The following is a 15,141-nucleotide window of genomic DNA, read 5'->3' as shown; positions in this document are numbered from 1 at the left end:
AGACACACATTTTTAGCGATAGTTCAGTGAATATGAGTATTCCCTCTTAAAGTGGTTGTAAACCCTCCTAAAGTACTTTTCTACATTCAAAGCATACTGCAATAACTTACATATAGCTTGGTTTTTATTTTCCCCACAGCTGCAACGTTCCTGAGAAAGCGACCTCTGTCCCCTGCAGCGACGTCTTTCTGCTCCAATTCACAGCACACTTAGGCCATTTTCACACTGGGGCATTGGCGGTAAAGTGCTGCTATTTTTAGCGGCGCTTTACCGTTGTCTTTTGCAGAGGTTTGCGGCCGCGAGCGGGGTGCTTTTAACCCCCGCCAGCAGCCGAAAAAAGGGTTAAAACCACCCACAAAGCACCGCTGCAGCGGCGCTGCCCATTGATTTCAATGGGCAGGGGCGCTTTAGGAGCGGAGTATACACTCCGTTTACAGCGCTGCAAAGATGCGGCTTGCAGGACTTTTACCGTCCTGCAAGTGAACCGCTCCACTGTGAAAGCACTCGGGCTTTCACACTGTAGTGAGAGGAGAGGCTCTTTACAGGCGCTATTTTTAGCGCCTGTAAAGCGTGTGAAAGCAGCCAGAGGCTATCAAACCCTTGGCAAATGTGCCGTGCTGGCGTCATCAGCACTCGGCAGCATCTATTTTAATCCCACGAGAGCTTTGGCACTTGCGGGCCGAACGGACCATACTAATGGTAAGATTATCAGACGTCGTACCTTAATTACCGTATGTATTTCGGATCATGTGTACAGGGCTTAACAGTTTTATATCAAGTTTGCATCAACCCCTGAGGAAGTGAACTGGTGTTCACGAAATGCGTCAATCACTAGGATGCATTCTACTTATTTTGGACCTTTGTTATGGAAAAATCACTGCAATACAATATTTTTAATCTGTTCATATACCCGACATCGGTTTGTGGCTACTGTAGATCTTGTGTGAGCCAATAAACCTGTTTTTATTTCATCAATACCAGTGCCACACCTCATTCAAAGTCCCAAAGGGCAAATTTCTGTATTTCTAAGTTCAATAGGGATGGCTGTGCGCCACGGGCTACACCAGGTCACACTTTATTGTTCTAAGTTTTAAGAACCGCAAAGGCCAATGTTCCCCAAGCATTATATTTAGAGGAAGAGGAATTAAACTGATTATTTTTAATGGGCCCTCAGGAGGTTTATGCCATAATGAGGGAGATTTACTAAAACTGGTGCACACAGAACCCGATGCAGCTGTGCATAGTAACCAATCAGCTTCCAGGTTTTATTGTCAAAGCCTAATTGAACAAGCTGAATTTAGAAGCCGGTTACTATGCACAGCTGCACCAGATTACGTGTGCACCAGTTTTAGTAAATCTCCCCCAATAATCCCTCCAGTGCTGCACAGTCACTGCTCCAGCTGGTCCTGGGTGCTTCCATCTTCACCTGGTCTTTCTTATGGACTTGCTTGAATTGCCCGTCAGTGATGCCGTCGCTACCAATGCACAGGAGTGACTTCATCATGGCACTGATTCCTCTGCTTCTGAACTGTAAACAGAGGTAGAGGAAGTGAGGTCATCTCTCCTTGTGTCGGTCTTTTCAGTCCAGCACGTGAGGAGAGAAGACATCCAATTAAGTGCACCAACACTACACATACAGTAGAACACGCAGGAACACTAATCACCCCCCCCCCCCCCCCCGTCACAGTGACACCAATAGCAGTTTTTATTTTTTTACCGATTACTGCATTGGTGTCATTTGTGACTGTTATAAGTGGTAGGGCAGTTAGTGGTAGGCCCCTTTAGGTCTAGGGTACCCCCCCCAAAAAAAAAGTTTAACCCCTTGATCACCCCCTGGTTAACCCCTGTCGCCAAGCGATCTCTTTTCCGATCGCTGTATTAGTGTCACTGGTGGCGCTAGGTAGCCAGGTAAGAATTTAGGCTCACCGTCAGCTTTTTATAGCGTCAGGTACCCCCATATACTACCTAATAAAGGTAGTAACCCCGATTGCCCCCCTAGTTAACCCTTTCACCAGTATTCACTGTACAACTGTTACGGGTGACGCTGGTTAGTTTTTTATAGTGTCAGGGCACCCGCCGTTTATTACCTAATAAAGGTTTAACCCCCTGATTGCCCGGCGGGTGATTCAGTTAGGTTTAAGGGTCAGATAAGGTCTGCGTCGCCCCAGGCAGCGCCAGGTTAGTGCCAGTACCGCTAACACCCACGCACACACCATACACCTCCCTTAGTGGTATAGTATCTGAACGGATCAATATCTGATCCGATCAGATCTATACTAGCGTCCCCAGCAGTTTAGGGTTCCCAAAAACGCAGTGTTAGCGGGATCAGCCCAGATACCTGCTAGCACCTGCGTTTTGCCCCTCCGCCCAGCCCACCCAAGTGCAGTATTGATCGATCACTGTCACTTACAAAACACTAAACGCATAACTGCAGCGTCGCAGAGTCGGGCCTGATCCCTCCTAACGTTTTTTTGGTAGCGTTTTGATACAGTCGCTAACAGTCAGGAGCTTTTTTGCCTGTGAGTCTCACTACTGTACCACTAAATTTAGAGCCCAAAATGTCAAATCGAAGGTACACTAGTGAAGAGGCCTACATGTTTCTGAGCATGACAGATAGTGAAGAGGAAGTCACTCATCTGTCAGATTCAGGCTCAGAATACGATCCTGTAGAGGACAGCGACTCCATGACAGATAGCTCTGACGACGGAGTTGTGGTCCCTGCCAAGGTCAGGCATACCAGACCCCAATCTTCTTCTTCTGTCGTTGATGTGCAAGAACTGCAGGTCCCTCGTATGGAGCAGAGCAGTACTAGCGCCACTATTCCTGCTGGTGAACTGGCAAGCACCAGCGGCCTAGTACACCCTGGTCGTAACCAAACCAGCACTGCAGTAACACGTAGTCATGTGGCGAGTCCCATAAGTGCAGTTAAAGCTGGTGAGGTGGCAAGCACTAGTAGTGTCCTGCTGCTACCAAGAAGAAGACAAACACAGGCCCATCGTGCTCATTATGCCCTTCCTGCTGCAGTCGCCAATCCTAATTGGGAACCCACCACTTCTGCAGCACCCGTACTTCCCCCATTCACTGGCCAACCCGGCATTCAGGTGGAAACAGTTTATTTTACGTCACTCGATTTTTATTCAGTTTTTCAACGAAGATCTCTTGTGGACCAAAGAAATTTGTATGCTAGTCAATACATCGCCACTATTCCCCAGTCCTCCCTTGCCAGAGATTGGAAACCAAATTACGGTTTCCGTATTTAAGACCTTTCTGGGTCTTTCCCTCAACATGGGCATAACTAAAAGAGTGAGTTGCGGTCATATTGGTCCACTGACCCAATTCACCATATGCCCTTGTTCTCTGCCTCCATGACCAGGGCACGATATGAGCAGATTTTGCGGTTCATGCATTTCAACAACAATGAACTCGTCCTCGTGGAGACCCTGGATACGATCGGCTCTACAAAATTCGCCCCCTCATAAACCACTTCAACCAACGTTTTGCAGACTTGTTCACTCCCCATCAAGTGGTCTGCGTTGATGAGTCCCTGATTAAGTTTTCTGGCCGCTTGCCTTTCAAACAGTACCTTCCCAGCAAGCGTGCCAGATACGGGGTCAAGATGTATAAGCTCTGTGACAGGGCCACAGGCTATACATGTAGTTTTATGGTTTATGACGGAAGAGATAGTTACGTAGAGCCGACAAACTGCCCTGACTACATAGGAAGTGCTGGCAAGATAGTGTGGGACTTGGTGTCACCCTGTGGATCTATGTGGACAATTATTACAGGAGCGTGCCACTTTTTAGTCACTTGTTTGAGCATCAGATTGGAGCATGTGGCACCGTGCGACCTAACCGCCGGGGCTTTCAACAGCGGCTTGTAGATTCCCGTCTTAGGCTGGGGGAGAGAGCCTGCTTGCAGTGTAATAATTTGCTCGCTATGAAGTGGAGGGACAATAAGAATGTTTTCGTTCTTACCTCCCTTCATGCAGACACGACGGTCCAAATTACTACGGCGACTGGTGTTGTGGAGAAACCCCTCTGTGTCCACGAATATAACCAAAATATGGGAGGGGTGGACCTCAACGACCAGTTGTTGGCGCCGTACCTAGTTGCCCTTAAGGCCAGACGCTGGTACAAAAAAGCGTCTGTTTATTTCAATTGGCTTTGCTGAACGCTCATGTGCTATACAGAGCTTCAGGACGGACTGGATCCTTCCTTAAATTCCAGGAAGAGATCATCAGAGCCCTTCTGTTTCCAGACGGTGCTCCACCTCACCTTCCCCAACCAAATGCAGTAAGCCGGCTGCATGAGAGGCATTTTCTTTATGTCCTCCCGAGTACTCCTACCCAATGAGCCCCCCAAAGAAGATGTCGTGTCTGCAGAAAGCGCGGATATAGGCGTGACACCCGGTATTATTGTCCCTCCTGTCCGGACAATCCTGGTCTTTGCATTGGTGAATGTTTTGAACGCTACCATACACTAGTTGAGTATTAGCGTAGGGTACAGCATTGCACAGACTAGGCACACTTTCACAGGGTCTCCCAAGATGCCATCGCATTTTGAGAGACCCGAACCTGGAACCGTTACAAAAGTTACAGTTACAAAAAAAAAATATATAAAATAAAAACAAAACAAAAATAGTTGTCGTTTTATTGTTCTCTCGCTCTATTGTTCTGCTCTTTTTTACTGTATTCTATTCTGCAATGTTTTATTGTTATTATGTTTTATCATGTTTGCTTTTCAGGTATGCAATTTTTTTTATACTTTACCGTTTACTGTGTTTTATTGTTAACCATTTTTTGTTTTCAGGTACGCCATTCAGCTGCAGAGCGGATTCACCTCGACAGCAACAGCGTTTGCTCCCACGATACATAAAGCCACGAATCCAGCGCTGTCGGAGGTGATTTCACCACCACAGTTACATACTTCAGCATATATGCCGAAGCATGGGGGCAGCAGGGGTGGAGGAGCGATTTGCTTCTAACTTACCCCCATGCTTCGGCATATATAAATGGTGCATGTATGCCCATCATTATAAGTGGGTGGATGAAGGGAGGTATTCCAATGGTGGGTATACCCACCGATCAATCTTTTTTCGTTCAGCCCACAGGCTGCATGAAAAAAAAAAAAAAAAAAGATTACAATATATGTCCAACAAGGATCAGCAACGTACTGGTATGTTGCTGGACTTTGAGTGGTTATACCAGAATGATGCCTGCAGGTTTAGGTATCATTCTTTTCAGCCAGCGGTCAGCTTTCATGTAAAAGCAATCCTAGCGGCTAATTAGCCTCTAGACTGCTTTTACAAGCGGTGGGAGGGAATTTCCCCCGCTTCCCATGTTTTTCTCTGGCTCTCCTGTCACAACAGGGAACCTGAGAATGTAGCCGGTGGTTCTGCCAGCTGACCATAGAGCTGATCAGAGACCAGAACGGCTCCAATCATCATCTCTATGGCCTAAGAAACTGGAAGCTACGAGCATTTCATGACTTAGATTTCACCGGATGTAAACAGCGCCATTGGGAAATTGGGAAAGCATTTTATCACACCGATCTTGGTGTGGTCAGATGCTTTGGAGGGCAAAGGAGAGATCTAGGGCAATTGTTTAAAAAAAAAAAAAAAAAAAAAGCACCCCTGTCCCCCCTGCTCTCGCACAGAGGTAAACGCAAGCGTTGGTTTTGCATCAAATGTAAACAGCAATTGCACCATGCATGTGAGGCATCTTCGCGAAGGTCAGATTGAGGGCAGTAATTTTAGCAGTAGACCTCCTCTGTAAATCTAAAGTGGTAACCTGTAAAGGCTTTTAAAAATGTATGTAGTTTGTCGCCACTATACGTTTGTGCGCAATTTTAAAGCATGTCGTGTTTGGTATCCATGTACTCGGCCAAAGATCATCTTTTTTATTTCATCAAACATTTGGGCAATATAGTGTGTTTTAGTGCATTAAAATAAAAAAAAAGTGTGTTTTTTCCTCCAAAAATGCATTTGAAAAATTGCTGCGCAAATACTGTGTAAAAAAAAAACAAAAAACAAAAAAAACGAAGCACCCACCATTTTAATCTGTAGGGCCTTTGCTTTAAAAAAAAATATATATAATGTTTGGGGGTTCAAAGTAGTTTTCTTGCAAAAAAAAAAAAATATTTTTTTTCATGTAAACAAAAAGTGTCAGAAAGGACTTTGTCTTCAAGTGGTTAGAAGAAAGGGTGATGTGTGACATAAGCTTGAGATATCATACTGATGCTCGCATACCCAAGCAAGAGAAAAATTAGATCCATAGCATAATTTCGTTTTAAACTTTAATCAAAAAGTAACCATACCCCCCTAATAAGAATCACACTTACAATGTAAACTTTAAAAATAGGCAATCTGACATCCAAACATGTCCAAATGGGAGCAGCTGCAAGGCGGCGTCTCCTACCTCGCTCTGTATACAGAGCTCGTAGGTTCCTGCTTTGATCGGCGTGATGGCGTCACTCTACTGACAGTCGCTAGAGCCAATTCTGACACGTTTTGTCATACTGACATCATCTGAGGGTGTCTGTATGTTCCGTTTATATCGCAAAAAATAAAAATTGCAGAGGCAATCAAATACCATCAAAAGAAAGCTCTATTTGTGGGGAAAAAAGGATGCAAATTTCATTTGGGTACAGCATTGCACGACCGCTCAATTACCAGTTAAAGCGACGCAGTGCCAAATTGTAAAAAGTGCTCTGGTCAGGAAGGGGGTAAAATCTTCCGCGGCTGAAGTAGTTAAAGTTCAGAAAGGGCAAAAAAAAAAAAAAAAAGTGCCAGTCCAGGGGCATGTGGGCAGATCCCGACTTATTGTCACAATCTTGCCTGAGCCTGAACGGACTGTCAGAATGAACTGCACTCCTGTGATCCACAGGAGAGGTACAGCCAAGCGAGCTTCGGTTGTACTTCTCTTATAAGAAAATTATATACAATAAAATATGATGCCAAACATACTAAAAAGATTTTGGATTTACATACACTTTTAAATCCCCTTTGAGTCATTGTTGCTGACAAGTATGCAGATTAGGTCAGAGAAAAGTCAAAAGCCTTGTCAGGTTTATGGGAGCATCCATTCCTCTTATTTAAGTGGATATAGAGCGATAGTTTGCTGCCAATTCAGTGCTGCTGGTTATCTCACCGATAAAATAAATGTGTGTATAGTCATGTTGCTTTTCGGAGAGGGAGAGCTTTGCAAACAAACTCTGGCAGCTCAGCTGCATCTCCCAGGGTCGTCTTTAAGACAGGGCAAAAGGGGCAGCTGCCCTGGGCCCTGTCATTGTGGGGCCCAAAGCAGCTGCCTCATACTTGCCAACTATCCCAGTTTAAATTCCTTCGTCCCATGAGGTTTTAGTCCTGTGCTGTGTCCCGATATCTCAGTGTGAAGTTCTGTTACTAATGCTGCCCAGCTCTGCCCTATTGTAGTGTACAGATGACTCACCTGCAGACCCTGTGATTACATGTAAATACCAGCATTGATATGTAAATAGCGACAGCATTCATATGTAAGTAGCGGCGGAACGGCACTACAAATGCGGAAGAAAGTCCCAAAGCCTTTTTCAAAATCACATGGTGCCAAGGCACATGTCAGCAGATGCGTGAGGGTGTCATTAACAATTAATGGCACTGCTGTGTATCTGCTAAAGGGCAGCACGTTTTTGTGGTGTCAGGAAAGATTTTGCATGCGTTCCCAACACACACAAATGTGAACGCAAGCTAAATGTCTGTTACATTGGTGGTCAGTGTAAATCTTTTCATTACATTGGTGCTTGGTGTAGAATCTTTTCACGCACACTAGTGGACAGTGTGAATACATTGGTTGTCAGTGTAAATCCTTCCTTACCCTGGTGGTTACTGTGAATGCTTCTATTACATTAGTGGTCAAAAAGAAACGTGGAAATAACTGCGCATCAAAAAGGTGATTATAAATAAATAAAATGATAAAAAAAAACAAGCTGCGAAGTCCTAGATGTGACACAGACACACAACAAACAATGTAAAACTGGTGACTCGCGCTTTTGACAAAACAGTGAATATAAATGTAAAGGTGATCAAACATCACCTTAAACAAAATACAATATAGTCATATATCCAAAGAAAGATATGTGCAAAAAATATAAGCAACAAAGGCTGCAATAAGTTGTGCAACAATAATTTAAAAGATTGTGAATATTAGTCCATATAAGAACACTCGAATGTGTTCGAAAAATCCAGTGAAAGTCCAATTCTATGGAAACATAAGTGCTTGGGTCCACCACCATAAATAGAGTGCCTGGCCGCTTACCAGAAACCCATGACCCCTCGGTACAGAGGGTCTGAGTAAGCTGTTAAATCCCGCTGCTCCGGACCACCATAAAGCAAAGATGGAAGCTGGGATGGGACATCAGGGACTGTGGTGCAGATGGATGGATCCCCAGGAAAAGACTTTACCCTCAGCGGAGGGTGTGACCATGAAAAGAAAGGGGGAGGGCTCCAATAGTGTAAAATCATGGGCTGAGCGGCGTCATCGCGTCACCTACCACTGTTGTTGCGAAGACCAGCAGGACGGGCTATCTGTGAGCATCCGGCCAGTGCCACAGACTGTTCTTCTCCAGAGAATGTTTTTCCTTGATCTATATGTGAGTGTATATTTTATTTTATTACAATAAAGCCATATGATTTTACACTATTGGAGCCCTCCCCCTTTCTTTTCATGGTCACACCCTCCGCTGAGGGTAAAGTCTTTTCCTGGGGATCCATCCATCTGCACCACAGTCCCTGATGTCCCATCCCAGCTTCCATCTTTGCTTTATGGTGGTCCGGAGCAGCGGGATTTAACAGCTTACTCAGACCCTCTGTATCGAGGGGTCATGGGTTTCTGGTAAGCGGCCAGGCACTCTATTTATGGTGGTGGACCCAAGCACTTATGTTTCCATAGAATTGGACTTTCACTGGATTTATAACTGGATTTTTCTAACACATTTGAGTGTTCTTATATGGACTAATATTCACAATCTTTTAAATTATTGTTGCACAACTTATTGCAGCCTTTGTTGCTTATATTTTTTGCACATATCTTTCTTTGGATATATGACTATATGCATATTTGTATTTTGTTTAAGGTGATGTTTGATCACCTTTACATTTATATTCACTGTTTTTTGTCAAAAGCGCGAGTCACCAGTTTTACTCTATTACATTGGTGGCCAGTGTTGAAACTCCTCTTTATATTGGTAGTCGGGAAAAAAAAAAAAAATTCAGCATTGCCATTGATCCTACCATTCCCCCCCTCCCCCCCAGCACTGCCACTGAACCCAGGAGTCCTAGGATCACTAAGAGTTTTCTGTCCATTAATGGGTCCTCTCACCTCCCAAGTCCATGGTATGCAGGCAGTGAGGAGATGTGCAGTAACCTCTAGAAACCAATCAGTAAGCAGTATTGACGTACAGTAATCTCTAGCAACCAATCAACAAGCAGAAATCATGTGCTGTAACCTCTAGCAACTGATCAGTAAGCCGTAATGTGTGTTGTAACCTCTAGCAACCAGTCAGTGAGCGGTAGTGATACACTGTAACCTCTGGCAACCAATCGCTATCGGTGCCTGATCTGAATCAGTAAACGGATTTTGAGTCTAGCTGTTCTTTATTGTATGTTTAGAGCAGGTGGAGAGCGAAACTGCATGGGGGGGGGGACGCTCAGGAAAATATGTTTGCCCAGACTCCAAGCAATATTAAAGACAGCCCTGATCTCTTATACATTTCACATAAGTAGCTGTTTAACTGACAGGTTTTCCCCAATGATTGCAACCTATTTGAAACAAGAATACTTACTGTCTGAGGATTGATCTTTCCAGTCATCAAAGCCAGGAGGTCAGAGTCTGCCATTGTGATTGTGCAATCCGCCTTTTTATCTGCAACACGAGCGACAAAGCAAACGTATTAAGCAATCTTTTTACATATCTAAAATACCGTTCAGTGTCACACCGATGGCAGTGTAAAGTCTTCCTTGACAAAATGGTTTATCCTGCAGCTTGGGATGGAGTGGGGAAAGGCAGAAGAAAAAGTTAAGGAGATTTTATCTGACTTAGTTTCTGTGACACCAAAACAAGAAACGAAAGGGAAAAGGGAAGGGTGTCATCAGGACAGGAAGATGCAAGAAGCAAAAACAACCTGGATCTAACCCTTTCTTACTAAAACTAACTATTCTTTAAAGGAAGAAACGGTCTCGGTCCACATGCAGTATGCAGCACAGAGACCAAGCTGTGAAAGACAGCTCTTGGTCCCCACTAATGATCAGTTGCTGGCGTGACCAGCTCCTGATCAAGTGATCACTGTAACAGCCAATCACAGTGGTCACGTGATCGGCCAATCTTTCCTGCACCCCTACTTTTTAACAGGACGCTGGGGTGGGTGTGAAGGGGTTAATGTACCTTCTATCAAGCTGATGCATGGCTTTCATTACTTTAGTACAGAGTCACTTTAAAGTGAAGTTAAACCTTCATAACCTTTACAGCCAAGGAGGCTGCAATCTTAGTCTCTTTGATCTGCAGTTGCCATGGTGCTGCATGTGCAATCAGGACAACGTGGTGGTATGACAGTGCAATTGAGAGCACAAGTAACTGACAGTTATCATTTACAGCATGCCTTGAATGTAACCAACAGTTAAATCTTTGGGTTTAGTTCCACTGCAGTCTGCTCACATAAATTTGTAATAAAAACATCTTTGCCATTCTGAAGCTTCCCTCCAACCACTTTGGATATTATTTTATATATACTGTTCTATACTTGCCAAATATGCTGCAGAAATCTCCTTCCACCAAGTCTGGCTGCATCCATTTTAACTGTTTGCAGTTGAAGCTGCTGCCTGTTCACTTCCTGGATTTAGACAGACACACACCTCCAGCTCTGCAGCTCTCACTGGCCCTCTTAGGACTCATCCCCCCCTTCCTTCCTGGCAAACTCTCACAAGAGTGAGCTGTGCATGAAGTCATATAAGCCTAGGCTTTTTACCAGACAAGAAATAGGAAGCGGGCTGTATAAGGTATTTACTGGCAGAAAAAAGTTTTACTATCCAAAGTTAAAACAAGGGCAGGAGATTTAATAGATGGGAAAAGGAAAAAAAAAAAAAGGGAAAAAAGGAAAAAAAAAAAAAAAAAAAAAAAAGGAAGAAGAAGACTGAAGTTCTGCTCTAAGTATCATGGGTACAATCCCAGGCTCCTGCCGAATGTCAGTGTAGCTGTCTGCTTGTACCAGGAACGCAGTTACTGAATGACAGGAAGCATCAATGAGCTACCTAGATCGCTCATTAGAGCCCTGGTAGTTCATTGAGAGCTACAAGTCATCAGCCGAAATGGCTGATATTAGTTGCAATTCCGCCATTCACAGAACTCCGAATTAACTCTGTAGCCGGGTGGGCGGAGCCCCGCACGGCCATGTTTTTTTTTTTAAAGAATTGTGACAGCGGGTGCCGGTAGAAGGTCCTCTGCTTGCTATCACAATAGGAACTCGGGGGGGGGGGGGGGGGGGGGTGCGGGGGCTGCTGCATCAGTAACATGTTACACCCGGAATACGGGTAGTACATGTAACATCTTACGAAAAGGTGAACTTATCCTTTAACAGCCTACTGGTGTGCGAGATCACACAATGGATTGCACACAAAGACAATGAATTATCTACTTTAGCCAAAAATCAGAGATTCACCTGAGTCATAGTGCACCGATCCTTTTCCATTCTTCACATCAACAATCCAAAGGGCCTCCTTCCCTCCAGGCCCATCTTTTACCTTAAAGGCAAACACACCTCCAATCTTTTTCACATATTGCTCCCCTTCCTGTGAGACACATGAAAGCAAAAAAGAAAAATCAATCAAGTAACACCTGATATTACAGAATTCAAAAATAATAATGCGCCAACCACAAAGCAAAGCAGCCAACACCACAATCAGACAAATTGTAGGAAGATTAAAATAAAAATAAGTGTGGCGCTAAAAAGAGTGTCCTTTATTGGGCAAAGCCAAACAGAATGGTGAATCATAAATAAAGAAAAGTGGCATATAAGGTGTACACACCAATATATGTGCAAAAAAAGGGGGAATGATGTAAGAGGAACCACAAACCCAACAATAGGGAAGAGTAGTTCTAAAATAAACTATAAAAATGTGAGGATAGTGTACATCACAAGCATATTGCACATGAAATAAATTGTGTATAAATTTGTGAGGGTGCACATCACGCACATCACAAGTGTATACACAATTTATTTCATGTGCAATATGCTTGTGATGTACACTATCCTCACATTTTTATAGTTTATTTTAGAACTACTCTTCCCTATTGTTGGGTTTGTGGTTCCTCTTACATCATTCCCCCTTTTTTTGCACATATATTGGTGTGTACATTGGTTCACCTTATATGCCACTTTTCTTTATTTATGATTCACCCATTTTTACTTATTCATTCATCTTGTGGTTTGATTTATTTGTTTTGTTGGTGTCAATCAACAGTCCCTACAGGACTTTTTTTCATTAATAATCTTTGTTGTGCATATTGCCCTCCAGACACCATTCTGTTTGGCTTTGCCCAATAAAGGACACTCTTTTTAGCGCCACACTTATTTTTATTTTTATTTTAACACCTGATATTAGTCACATCAGCGGCATCATTTTTTTCCTAAAGTAGAAATTCCAGAAAATATCTAAATAATCTTAAAAATGCTCCCTTCTCCCTCCTAACACCTATCCTGGCAAACCTGTGTAAGGTCCTATTCACACCACAAGCCCGCTCAGATCCGCTTGTCCGTTTTTCAGGCGGATGCGAGCGGGCCACCTATTGACCCCTATGGGCAGGCGGGTGTCAGCGGAGGTGTGGCCGCTGACATCCGATCCACTCAAAACAGATGTATGGCGATACGTTCAGCCATCCGTCTGGCGGATCGGATGAAAAACTGACATGCTGTCCGTTTTAGTCTGATCTCCCCATAGGAATCAGCGGGGCTCCGACAGGTCCCTCCTCGCTCAGAGACGGACCTGTCATCCGACGGCTCAGCGGAGATAAACAGAGCGATCTCCCGATAAGCTGGTGGGCTCCGCTGAGCGGATCCGCCCCATGTGAAAGGGGCCTAAGGAAGATGTATTAACTTATTTTCAGCCTGCTCTGGTCCAGTCACATGACTGATCTCCACTGATTGGCTGGCTCTACCTGAACAGCCCTCCGTGCTGCTGGGGGAGCTCAGAGCTTCTAACAGTAAGTATTACAGAGCTTCCTTGGTAACTAAAGGTAGCTTATATATTAGTAGCATGTGAAGGTAAAAGTTAAGTGTAATGCAAGAGGGGATTTAGATCTGCTTAAGACCCCATCACCTTGCACATGTAAGTGACAGTGCTTCTGCAAAGGTGCTCCGCCTGACATCTTGGCCTGTGTTAATGAAAAACAAGAGAAGGGCACACCGACCTAGTGCAATTCAAACATTTATTAGAGAGAGTAAAAAGTAAAAAAACAAAAAAAAAAGAAAAAAAAACACACACACAAAACATAAGTCCATGTGCTCCTTGCTGTGAAGGCCAGTTATAGGTGGGGGCAGGGGCCATTTGTTTATTACTGGTGTAAAATATGGTCCGGGGACACACTGTACACCTTCGCTGCCATTGTGCTCTTGCTGGATGTCCAGTGTGCTCCTGTTCTTTTAAGGGGGATTGGGCTGCCACCAGGCCCACCTGCCCCTCATCTATCCATTTGATGCATGTGCTTCCATTGTGGAGACACTTATAAATTCAGTAGCGTTAGGACTGCAAGCATACACAGGGTGCCGTGAAGAGGCCTTGCAGCTTATGCATGCGTTTGCAAATGCATGCTAACTAAACCCCTGTTTTAAACAGACTGTTGGACAGGTTAATTTGGTCAGTTGGCAGACTGGTTGGTGAGTTGAGCTATGGAATGTTCTGTTTTTCTCTTTAAAGGTGATAAATAGGCACGGCAAAGCAAAATATGAACTGAACGTCTCTAGGGCTACTGGGTTACTCCAAACATGCAAGGAGACCAGAACGTGACCGTGATGGCTAGGCTGATGCGTTTCCAGGGAGAACCCTCTTCCCCAGAGCCAAAGAACCAAAAATGACCCACCACACACACAATGTAAGCTGCCCTAATTACATTGGCCCTGCCCCTCAGCCATCATTGGTGATGTGCATGCCTCCAGAGTTCAATCATAGGTTGATATCCACCCCTTAGGGTGAGAATGGCAACAGAGCCCCACAGTGTGTACAATATATAAAAATTACAAAATACACAAGAGCTGTGTGATAGTACATACATCTCTACTGTTTCGGTCTTGTGGATCAATAAAAAAAAAAAAAAAAAAATTAAAGTCACCCCAAAAAAACCCTCCCCTGATGAAGGAATAAACACAGTTTATTCCGAAACATGTTGGGCTATATGCAAGAAACCATTAACTATTGACTGACCACAGATTGCCCTGAGCTGCCAGAGACTCACTTGCTTTGTTGGGTTTGATCTAAAATTTGATGCATTATTATTTTTTCTTATGTATATATTGTGTTCTATAATACTTTGCCTAATAGGCTATGTTTACACTTTTTATGCCTTGTTTTTATGTCCCGTTATGGTTTCAGACATGCCCCCAACACTGCCAGATGTCACTGGCATGTTATTACGGAGACGCCCGTATCATTGTTTATCCCCAGTCCGGGGCATAGCAAGGGGGGCTTTAACGGATTAGGTCCGCCCCTGCCTCTTGCACCATCCACCGTGGGCTGGGTGCCCTGGCGAGATTGGACGTGACGCCGCCAGATACCCAGAAGTGACATACCGATCGGCGGAATGCAGATCTGCCTACACTTCTGGGTCTACGGATGGAGCGTGCGTCCCATAGAGGCGAGAGGCGACTGGCTCAAGGGTTTTCAGCACCACTGTAATAATGTTAACTATTACAATATGCCAGTGACATCTGACAGTGCTGGGGGCACCTCTGAAACCTTGATAACAGGACATGTGAGAAGGTACAGGAATATATATATCTCTTCTGTAGAGTTAACCCTCGGATGATGTACCTATGGGACCTGGATGTAAATGTGCATCTTGATATATTTATGCATGCGTTTGTAAAGGGTTCTATAGATGTATGTACTATAGACAGCTCGTGT

General features: G+C 44.2%; 1 protein-coding gene across 2 annotated transcripts in view; it reads right to left on the bottom strand.

Moving 5' to 3' along the window:
- SCP2 (sterol carrier protein 2) overlaps positions 1 to 15,141 on the bottom strand; it is a 66,062-nt gene that overhangs the window by 1,551 nt on the left and 49,370 nt on the right. For both annotated transcript variants that reach the window (XM_073593506.1, XM_073593505.1), the window contains 2 exons: positions 11,685 to 11,814; positions 9,816 to 9,895 (listed from right to left, as the gene is read on the bottom strand). In XM_073593506.1, the coding sequence (XP_073449607.1) occupies positions 9,816 to 9,895; positions 11,685 to 11,814 (210 nt within the window). The remainder of the gene's footprint in view (positions 1 to 9,815; positions 9,896 to 11,684; positions 11,815 to 15,141) is intronic.

The sequence above is a fragment of the Aquarana catesbeiana genome, linkage group LG07 (genome assembly GCF_042186555.1).
Source record: "Aquarana catesbeiana isolate 2022-GZ linkage group LG07, ASM4218655v1, whole genome shotgun sequence".
Classification (NCBI taxonomy): domain Eukaryota; kingdom Metazoa; phylum Chordata; class Amphibia; order Anura; family Ranidae; genus Aquarana; species Aquarana catesbeiana.
This window is presented reverse-complemented; position numbering and strand designations above follow the sequence as displayed.